The 11386-nt window shown below is 49.9% G+C and overlaps 1 protein-coding gene across 1 annotated transcript in view; it reads left to right on the top strand.

Annotated features, from left to right (window-relative positions):
* Positions 1 to 11386, top strand: part of ATP2A1 (ATPase sarcoplasmic/endoplasmic reticulum Ca2+ transporting 1) — a 32824-nt gene that overhangs the window by 7557 nt on the left and 13881 nt on the right. Inside the window, exons 5-10 of the mRNA XM_043516074.1 lie at positions 271 to 351; positions 1124 to 1209; positions 6726 to 7023; positions 7223 to 7389; positions 7495 to 7583; positions 9655 to 9757. Of these exons, the coding sequence (XP_043372009.1) occupies positions 271 to 351; positions 1124 to 1209; positions 6726 to 7023; positions 7223 to 7389; positions 7495 to 7583; positions 9655 to 9757 (824 nt within the window). The remainder of the gene's footprint in view (positions 1 to 270; positions 352 to 1123; positions 1210 to 6725; positions 7024 to 7222; positions 7390 to 7494; positions 7584 to 9654; positions 9758 to 11386) is intronic.

Genomic DNA, 11386 nt, shown 5'->3' with positions numbered 1-11386 from the left:
GGTGTTCTGTGTTGCTGACACCCAGGGGCCGTGTCCCCCCAGCTGCTGCTCCAACACTCTCAATCCTGGCCCTGGGGAATTCAGTGCCTTGTACCCCAGGGATGAGCTGGGCCAAAGTCACATAGCCTCCTCACCCTTTTGCCCTGAGCGTTCCCTGCAGCCCTGCTGAGAGGGGGTGGGGTGCAGGGTCTGCCCTCCAGACTCTGGTAGTGGGGACACCCCTTCCCCCATGTCCATCCATCACAGCGTGTCCTGTGCCTCTCCCTGCAGTGGGTGACAAGGTGCCAGCTGACATCCGGATCATCTCCATCAAATCCACCACCCTGCGTGTGGACCAGTCCATCCTGACAGGTACAGGGCCTGCTGCGGGGCAAACCAGCCTGGGAGCTGGGCTGAGGGGAAAAGAACTGGGGTGGGGGCTGGGCTGGTGGGAGAAGAACTGGGTTGTGGGCCTAAGGACGGCAAATCTGGTCTGCGGGGGACAGAACTGCGGGGCAGGCATGAGAAATTCAAGCTTGTGATTATGAGTCTGTAGCCCTGGGGGGTAACAGTAGCCAGTGTAGCAGGTCTGTGAGTGTCTGGGAGGGTGTACGTTGGGGGGTGTCTGGGAGGTGTTTGTGTGGGTGTCACTGTGTGTGGGTGGGGGTGTCTCTCTGGGTGACTTTGCCTCTCTAAAAAAAGAAAAGGAGTACTTGTGGCACCTTAGAGACTAACAAATTTATTAGAGCATAAGCTTTCGTGAGCTACAGCTCATTTCATCGGATGCATCCGATGAAGTGAGCTGTAGCTCACGAAAGCTTATGCTCTAATAAATTTGTTAGTCTCTAAGGTGCCACAAGTACTCCTTTTCTTTTTGTGAATACAGACTAACACGGCTGCTACTCTGAAATTTGCCTCTCTAACTGTCTATCTGTCTGTTGGTGGGTGAGTGGGTCTCGCTGGGGTGGAGGAGGGTGTCTCTAAGCTCCTGTTCCGCTCCTTGTGTGTGTGTGTGTGTGTGTCTGGGCCCGTTTGTGTCTGTGGGTGCCTATCTGTCCATGTAGTGGGGATGTCGGGTGTCTGTATGGCAGGACTCCTGGTGCCCTCATCCCGTGTGCTCAGCTCTCTCTGCTCCTCCTGCCAGGTGAGTCTGTCTCGGTTATCAAGCACACGGACCCTGTCCCAGACCCTCGTGCTGTCAACCAGGACAAGAAGAACATGCTCTTCTCGGTGAGTGTTGCATGAGGGCTTGAATATCGCTTCCCCCACACTGAGGGCTGCCCCTCTTCCCCCCAGCCAGAGAGCTGTCCCCCAGGTCACCCCCGTCATGGACTCCCAGGCCCTGTGCTCTCTCTCAGCTCCGTACGGCCCCTGGGAGGAACCCCCTTCAGTGTGACAGCCCTTCTTGGGGGTCCACTCTCTCTCGGGGGTTAAGCCCTGGGCTCCAGCGCCTCCTGGAACTGCACCTCTCTGAGCCTTCAGCATGCGTGCCTCTGCCATGGGTCCTCTCATGGAGTCCACTCGCTCTGGCCCCCCAGGGCCCGCATGCCCATAGGGAGCAATGCCCCCCAATCTGTAGCCTCCAGTGACTCAGCCAGCGTAACACAGGAGGTTTATTGAGCATCTGAACCCAGCACAGGCAGTTCTCAGGGCCCTCGGGCCTGGCCAGTCTCAGCACCATCCAGCTGGGTCTGTCCCCATCCAGGTGGGCTCCGGCTGTTCTCTCTCCCCCAAGTCCAGCAGCCCCCTCCTTCCAGCCAAGCTTCCTATATCACCTCTCCCCTTGGCCCCTCCATGTCCTTTGTGTTCAGTCCTTGGCAAACAGATCACCTGGGACCAGTGGTGCAAGTAGAAATCATTTCTTGCCCGTACTATACTCATGGGAGGGACACAAAGGAGGGCATGTGACCTCCCCAAGTGACCCTCCATGTGACTCCTCTTTGCCCTGCCCCCAGCCCAGGGCTCCCATGCTCTTCCCATCCCCTCCGACACCCCCCTTACATGTCTAAAATTTTATGCTTTGGGCCCCTGGTGCCACCTGTACTTCCAGGTGTCATTGAGGATCCAGCAGCACTCCAAATTGAAAAATTCTTAAATGAAAGAAGGATAGGAGGGATAATCACCCTACTTTCCCTTAACATGCTATCAGTGCCTCCCTCATGTCCAAATTAAGCTTCTGCCAGCTTGCCTAAGTATTGCTCTCCGCCAGGCACTAGGAAAGCAAAGATGCTGCACCATCTGAGTTTGATGGAAAAGAGGCATAGAACTGTGTGTGCCATGTACATCTTGATAGGACTACAGCCCAAATTGTTTTATTATTTTCCTCAGCATGACGTACAGGAGGGGAAATCAAAACCAGCCTGGCAGAACATTCATAAGAACTGTCTCTGGACAGATAAGCAATTGATCAAAATTACATTCTCTGATCTCTGTGGCCAAATCCTGTTCCCATTGAAATCAAAAGGAGTTTTTCTATTGAGTTCAATGAGAACAGGCTTTGACATTTGGAGAGGAAAGAACAAAACCACTCAAGCAAGGGCTATGTTGCTTATACCACAGGTATCAAAGGCTGCTGACTCGTGAGAAAGTCAGCAAACATCTGATCTTTGTCATGGAGCAAACATGTAGTAAACATAGCTAATATTCATAACTTCAAATACCAAGATGAATACACATGCATAGAAATAGCATAATCATAAGTACCAGTTATTTCACCTACATGACTAGTCCCAAAAGAGATTCTGAGAAATCACACCATGTACCTGAGACCCTATGTGCCAGCATCAGGCCCCACTGGAGTTTTGTCTATTATGTAACAACAGAGATGGAGCCAGAGACATGACTCCATTTAGCCTAAGGGGGCAAGGTTAATTTTGAGCTGTTCAGGTGTGACTGCACCTTTAGTCCGTGAGGGCATACTGGCTGGCCCACATTCAGGTTAATGGGCTTCAATGTTCCTTTGCAGTTAACTTTTTAATGTTTATAAACCTGGTATGTGCTGAGGTAGTTCAAAGCATAACACCGGTTTTTAGGTTTTCAAATCTGTGAACCTCTGCCTCTTTGAAATTTTATTATTAATTATTATTATTATTATTTTGCTGGTCATTATGTGGGAGGTGTGACAAGTTGGGTCACAGAATCCCCCTTGGGACTGTCACCCGGTGTGCTGAGACTACCTCTGAGCCTGTTTTCTCTGCCAGTTTGGGCTTCCAGAACCCTGCTTTGTTGAGCCAGACACACCAGCCTGCTGCAACACAGACCCACGGTCTGACCCACACCCCCAAAGCTGCAGACTTAACTGAAAATGGCTTAGCAAGTGCTCCTGTCTCTAGCACCCAGACACCCAGCCAATGGGTGTCCAAACCCCAGATAAATCTGTTTTACTCTGTATAAAGCTTATACAGGGTAAACTCATAAATTGTCTGCCCTCTGTAACACTGATAGAGAGACATACACAGCTGTTTGCTCCCCCAGGTATTAATTGCTTATTCTGGATTAATTAATAAGCAAAACTGATTTTATTAAGAATAAAAAGTATGATTTAAGTGGTTCCAAGTAATAACAGAAAATAAAACAAAACACGTAAGTATAAGCCTAATACATTAAGAAACTGATTACAGATAAAATATCATCCTCAGAGATGTTCCAATAAGCTTCTTTCGCAGACCTTCCTGGTCTGGGCCCAATCCTTTCCCCGGTACAGTCCTTGCTTCAGCTCAGGTGGTAACTAGGGGATTTCTCATGACTGGAACCTCCTTTGTTCTGTTCCACCCCCTTATATAGCTTTGGCACAAGGCGGGAATCTTTTGTCTCTCTGGGTCCCCACCCCTCCTTCTAAATGGAAAAGCACCAGGTTTAAGATGGATTCCAGTACCAGGTGACATGGTCACATGTCCTGTGAGACCCCAAGCCTTCATTCTTCCTGGCCTGACTCACAGGAAGGCTTGCAAGTAAACAGAGCCATTTACAACCAATTGTCCTAGTTGATGGGAGCCATCAAGATTCCAAACCACCATTAATGGCCCACACTTTGCATAATTACAATAGGAACTCAGAGTTGTATTTAATATTTCTAGTTTCAGATACAAGAGTGATACATTTATACAAATAGGATGATCACACTCAGTAGGTTATAAGCTTTGTAATGGGTTTCAGCATGGTAGTCGTGTTAGTCTGTATCTGCAAAAACAACGAGGAGTCCTTATGGCACCTTAGAGACTAACAAATTTATTTGGGCATAAGCTTTCGTGGGCTAAAACCCACTTCATCAGATGTATGATACCTTACATGAGATCTTTTGCATGAAGCATATTCCAGTTACATTATATTCACACTCATTAGCATATTTTCTTAAAATCATATGGAGTGCAAGTCACAGGAGGGTATCCTCTCCTCTACTCATGAGGTTATGTATGTGTCTTGTAGCACTCTTCTGAATATCAGTTAGAAGGATTTTTTTTTCAGTAAGTGTGGACTGATTCTTTTCTCTTAGAAGGCATGTATTTTTTTCAGGTTCACGCTGATTAACACAGAAAACAATTGGGGCTCTTAAACTTTCTTCAAATTCCATAGAAAATTAATGACAGGTTTCAGAGTAGCAGCCGTATTAGTCTGTATTCGCAAAAAGAAAAGGAGTACTTGTGGCACCTTAGAGACTAACAAATTTATTAGAGCATAAGCTTTCATGAGCTACAGCTCACTTCATGCATCCGATGAAGTGAGCTGTAGCTCACGAAAGCTTATGCTCTAATAAATTTGTTAGTCTCTAAGGTGCCACAAGTACTCCTTTTCTTTTTATAGAAAATTAAGTTCAGCTATATTTTCCAGTACGGTGATAAAATGGCTGTTGGATATACAAATATCAACATGCTTAACTACTGACTTTCCCCCACAATATGTAGTATTTTAGTCTGTTTATATGGAATATGGGAGTTAGGTGAGGAGCCATTTCAGCATATGTATGACTTATTAAAAAACAAATTTTAAGTAGAACTGTATCCTAAACTGCATTATGGTATTGTACCCAAACATTGCATTTCAATGGGAGATTCAACTTCCTTTATAGGAACAAAACAGACTCCTGAAACTATTACCACAAAAGTGGTCCATAGACATGCAAATAGGCCCATTCACTTCAATGGGATTGATCAAATGATTAAGGTTTTACAGGATTAGATTCCAAGTTTGTAAATTGTTCTGGATGAAACTGACAATGCCTGAGCTGTCAGATCAGAAGGAGTTTCGTTGGACTAAAAATGGGCAGATGTGTGTTACATCTTAGCACCGTTGCTAAGAGGAGGGACATATTTTCAGCAGAGTTCTTGGCAGATTCCTGAGGCAGCTGGTTTAAGGTCATCAGTGTCTGGCATTATAATCTTCATTTATAGTTCTCTCACCCATAAAGAGGGAAAATGAGGCATTTGTTTTCTTTGTTTTGCTGCTCCAGTTCCAGTTAGCAAAATGCTTGTTAGACTAGTTTGGCTCTAAAGAATTCTAGGTACACTGGGGACAACACCTGATTCCTGTCAGGCTGCAGAATTGGGCTGACATCAGAATCCAAACATCCTTTTGTCAGTGCAAGCATTCCTCTAATGATTTGGACTTGATGTGATGCAGTATGAATGTCATGGATAATTCAGACCAATGGGGAGAAACAGAATCAAAAACACTGTTTAAACACCTTCCGTTCCCCTCTCTCCCACTCCTCCCCTCTTGAGGTCTCCTGGCCAATTTAACAGCACAATACATATGCTAACAAATTTAAACAAAACCTTTGTTTAAGTTTGTTAGCATATTCATTATGCTGTTAAAGCCATATACAGAATGAATGCCCTCCCTAACCATGTTCTGCTCCTTTAAGGAGCAGAGCACAGCTCCACCTCCATCTCTTGAGGGCCGGGGCTAGCCCCAAGTCTTTCCAGTACCCCATACCTGCTAAAATCTCTTGCTGGTACTGCCTGGGACCTCCTCTCTTCCATCCTTTGTTCCCCTTTGGCTGGAACTGGCTGGTCAGGTCACCGGGGTCCTCTCTCCTCAACCCATTGTCCTCCCAGTGGCTTGAACTGGCTGACTTCCAAGCTGGAGGGTGGGGAGGGCTCACGGCCACCAGTTGCTAGGGTACCCAATCTCCAGGCCATTGTCTGGATCCAGGCTGTTAGGCGAAGTCATACATCGTCCTCTGCAACAACAAATACCCTCACCCACCCCCTTGTTACACATGCAGCACACAGGAAAACTGAGGCACCCACAGTGTTCATGCAAACCATTAAGAAAACCATGAAGAAAATCCCCCGCTTTGTGTCATCCCCACCCTGCACTCCAGCCAGAGAGCTACCCCCCAGGTCACCCCCACCCTGTACCACAGCCAGAGAGCTTCCCCTGGGTTACTCCAACCCTGCATCCAGCCAGAGAGCTACCCCCAGGGTCACCCCCAACCTTCACTGAGCCAGAGAGCTACCCCCAGGTCACCCCCAGCCTGCATCTAGCCAGAGAGCTACCCCCAGGTTTCCCCCGCCCTGCACCCAGCCAGAGAGCTACCCCTGGGTTACCCCCACCCCACACCCAGCCAGAGAGCCCCCAGACTAGAGACCTGCCCTTGGGGGTCACCAATGCCCCCAGCCACGCTGGCCAGACAGAGCTTTGCCCCAGTCCCCTGTTCTGGGCTCCACAGGGTCTCCATGCATACCCCCTGTTGGTGATGCTGCTCCTTCTCCCCTGCCAACGTCTCTTACTGCCTCCCCCTGCAGGGCACCAATGTGGCAGCTGGCAAGGCTGTGGGCATCGTCATTGCCACAGGGGTGGGCACCGAGATCGGGAAGATCCGGGATGAGATGGCAGCCACGGAGCAGGAGAAGACGCCCCTGCAGCAGAAGCTGGATGAGTTCGGGGAGCAGCTCTCCAAGGTCATCTCGCTCATCTGCGTGGCTGTCTGGCTCATCAATATCGGCCACTTCAATGACCCCGTCCATGGCGGCTCCTGGATCCGTGGTGCCATCTACTACTTCAAGATCGCCGTGGCCCTGGCTGTGGCCGCCATTCCTGAAGGTCAGTCTGTGTGGCTGTGGGGCCTAGGGTCGGCCTGCCCTTCAGAGCCATTCCAGGGGCCGAGTGTCCATCTGCAGCCCTCTGGAGGTGAACAGTTTCCAGCTCTTCCCAGCCCTGATCTTTCCCAGTCCAGAGCAGGCCCTGGCAGTGACTCCATGGTAACACACTGGACGTTAACCTCTGCTCCCCTCCCCTGCAGGTCTCCCTGCGGTCATTACCACCTGCCTAGCCCTGGGCACCCGCCGCATGGCCAAGAAGAACGCCATTGTCCGGAGCCTACCATCCGTGGAGACGCTGGGCTGCACCTCAGTCATCTGCTCTGACAAGACTGGCACCCTCACTACCAACCAGATGTCTGTGTGCAAGGTAAGGGGTGCCACCCCCCACCCCCGGACAGCCCCTCCATGTGTCCCTGACCTGCATCTCCTTGGGCCGCCAGCCCTGACCCTGTCTCTCTGTGTCTTTTGGCAGATGTTTGTAGTTGAGAAGGTGGAGGGAGATGTCTGTTCCCTGAATGAGTTGAGCATCACCGGATCCACCTACGCCCCTGAGGGAGAAGTGTGAGTGACCCCCGATATCCCCCTGACATCCTACGTCCCCTGACATTCCCAACTTTAGCATCCCTCATGGCCCCTGCCATACCCTGACCCCAGCATCCACCATGGCCCTTGACATCCCTGACCCCAGTACCCCCTGACCCCTGACATCCCCCTAACCCCAGCATGCCCCATGACTCCTGACATTCCCATGACCCTGTGTGACACGCCCCAGGATAAAACCTGAACCACTAAACTGCTGTGTTCCCTTAACTCTCCAGCCCACGGTGCCTCTTACATGGCCTTGCTAATGACAAGCAGCTTCTCTAGACTCTGCGCACACACAGCCATTAGCATGTACAGTCACTCCCAGAAAAGTTACATGAATGTGCTCCCAACCACTCCTGAACTATGACCTGCAAATTCTTAGCCCCAGCCTTGCACCTGAGAAATGTGCATCTTACACTGCTCAGGACCCCCACCCCAACAGTGTATGCTTGTGAATAGTCCGTCATTCCATCAAAGGGAATGATCATGCTGCAGCCTTGTTAACCTGACTAGAAATTCCCCAAACACTTCAACTGGTTTAGATAAAACAATAAAAGCAGTTTATTAACCAGAGAACAAGAGAGTTTAAATGATTATAAGTGTTAAGGCACAAAAGTCAGAATGGGTTACAGAAGAAATACAAGATAAACACGCATCTATTTCCTAAACTTTACCCAGGCTAATAGTTTTAAACCAAAAAGGTTTCTCTCACCCAAAAACTTTCAGCAGTCTGTGCTAATTGGAAAGCCTCCCAACCAGGAGTACTACCCCCACCCCCAGTTGTCCTATTGTCTTTCAAGTGATCTTGCTGCCTTGAGTGGAAGTGGGGGAGGAGATATAATTTGTGTGTTGTGTGTTCTCTATTCTTATACCCCAACCCCTTGTGCTGGAAAAATCCTTGCTGGGTCATGGGGTTAGGCAGTTCCATTGCATATGTAGTCTGTAAACTGTCCTTCATATGAATTGTAAATTCTTTTACCTATACCTTTCCCCCTTCTTTTGAATGCCCGATTAAACATATAATGGCTCTTGAGCACTTGTGCTCAGTCTTTTTTGTTTTTTTCTGGAGAGCTAGTCATAGATTCATAGATATTAAGGTCAGAAGGGACCATTATGATCATCTAGTCTGACCTCCTGCACAACGCAGGCCACAGAATCTCACCCACCCACTCCTGCAATAAACCTCTCACCTATGTCTGAGCTATTAAAGTCTTCAAACCATGGTTTAAAGATTTCAAGGAGCACAGAATCCTCCACCAAGTCTATGGGTGTTCTCCAGAATTACAACATATTTTAGCAACACACTTATAGTAAAAGCTCATCATTTTACATGCAGTGCTTTTATATACATTTTAACAGGACAATGATGTTCAGCAGATTATGAGTTTCCAAATAATACCTCACAAGGTATACTTTGTACAAAATTATATCATAACCATATAAAAGTGTTGAACATAGCAGTACAGGATGTCACACCCTGACTCTCCCAACCCCAGCATCCCCCATGACCCCTGACATCCCTAACTCCAGCATCTCCCATGACCCAAACCCCCAGTATCCTCAGCCACTGTGTAACTCCCACACTCCCACCATCCCCATGACTCCACTCTGCCGCTGACCTCCCCACTGGGGCAACCTGTCATCATCCTTCAGTTGCTGCCACTTGGTGTCCCCTCTCTCCCCATCTCTGTGCACCCCTCTCCCCATCTCTGTGTGTCCCTGTCCCTCCCTCCCCTTCCCATCTCTGTGCACCCCTCTCTCCCCATCTCTGTGTGTCCCTGTCCCTCCCTCCCCTTCCCATCTCTGTGTGTCCCTGTCCCTCCCTCCCCTTCCCCATCTCTGTGCACCCCTCTCTCCCCATCTCTGTGCACCCCTCTCTCCCCATCTGTGTGTCCCTGTCCCTCCCTCCCCTTCCCCATCTCTGTGCACCCCTCTCTCCCCATCTCTGTGTGTCCCTGTCCCTCCCTCCCCTTCCCCATCTCTGTGCACCTCCCTTTCTTCCCCACATCTCATCTCCCCCTCACTCCCCTACCCTGTGTTTCTGCAGGCTGAAGAATGACAAGCATGTGAAGGCTGGGCAGTACGATGGGTTAGTTGAACTGGCCACTATCTGTGCCCTCTGCAATGACTCCTCCCTGGATTACAATGAGGTGAACACCCCACATCCTGCCTGGGTCACCCTGCACCCCCCAGTTCACCCTGTCTGGGTCACCCTGCACCCCCTATTCCCCACCCTGCCTGGGTCACCCTGCACCCCCCATTCTCCGCCCTGCCTGGGTCACTCTGCACCCCCCGTTCCCCGCTCTGCCTGGGTCACCCTGCACACCCCATTCCCCACATCCCGCCTGGGTCACCCTGCACCCCCCAGGTCACCCTGCAACCCCCATTCTCCATCACAGTTGTGTGACCCTGCACCCCCCATTCCCCACCCTGCACCCCCCATTCCCCACCCAGCCAGGGTCACCCTGCACCCCCCATTCCCTACCACACCTGGGTTACCCTGCAACTCCCATTCCCCACCCTGCCTGGGTCACCCTGTACCCCCCATTCCCTGCCCCGCCTGAGTCACCCTGCACCCCCCAGGACACCCTGCACCCCACATTCCCCACCCCGCCTGGGTTACCCTGGATTCCTCCCTCCTAGGTCACCCTCACCCCCCATCCCTCTCACTCCTACCTGAGCCCACGACCAGATTTAGGGGCAGGCATCCCAAGGTGCTGTTTTTGTTGTTAGTAACAAATGATGGAAGTCCTATTACTAAGGAATTAGCGGATTCACTAAAAGATAAACAATGGAAATGTGAGGAAAGTGATGGACAGTCGTCCAGTTTTCCTGGCGGCATAAAGGCGAGTGAAGATAAAGAAGAATGTGGCTCACATGAAAAGGAAGAAAAGTAAACAAAGAGAAATCTCGTTTACATTAAAAGGAGAGAAACGATAAAGAAGAATCAGCCTTCCACAATGAAACAGCAGTGAGAAAAATTGCACACCACAACTCAATACATCAGATCTTGCTTTATGGCCGGCGATCCTAAACTCTGCTGATATGGATTGTACAATTTGGAAAGGGGTGGGGAAAATAGAGGGTTTGATATTTCCAGTAAATGAGCAGAAGCGACACTTCTCAAAGTCATACTGTGATACAGTGCTCGAGAATGGTGAGACACTGAATCGGCGTTGGCTAGTGTATTCGAAAGCAACAGACAAAGTGTTCTGGGTTTGTTGCAAAACATTTGACAAGAATGCCAAATCATTGCTTGCGTTTTCCGGGTACAAGTTACTGGCATAACTTAGCTGATGTTCTGAAGCAACATGAAAAGTCACTCAGCCATTTTACAGCCTACTCCAAATGGATGGAGGTCGAGTCAAGGCTCAAGCTGAATAAATGCACAGGTGCAGAAAACCAGTGCATTATTAATGTAGCAACACAGCATTGGAGGAACATGCTCAAGCGTCTGATCTCAATTACCCTCTTCCTCATAGGGGTAGATTGTTATATGTGGGGCTGTGCAGGGGGGGGAACCACACACATGCACACTTAAGCCAGTTCCCTTGGCTCACTGGCTTGGGGGACAGGATGGCTTAACAGGGGAGCTCCAGCTGCTGCTGGCGGCCGCTCCGGCACTCCATGTTGCTGCTCCCTGCTGCGGCTGCTGCTGCTGTCCCAGGGATGCCACATGCCGGGCTCCTGCTTCCCACCCACCACCGCCCATTCCCATATCCCCTTCTCTTCCCCATCCCCTCCTGTTTCCACTCTCCACTGTCCCGTGCCCCATATCC

The sequence above is a fragment of the Dermochelys coriacea genome, chromosome 6, assembly GCF_009764565.3.
Source record: "Dermochelys coriacea isolate rDerCor1 chromosome 6, rDerCor1.pri.v4, whole genome shotgun sequence".
NCBI lineage: Eukaryota > Metazoa > Chordata > Testudines > Dermochelyidae > Dermochelys > Dermochelys coriacea.
Note: the sequence above shows the minus strand (reverse complement) of the source record. Positions and strands in the feature narration are given on the sequence as shown.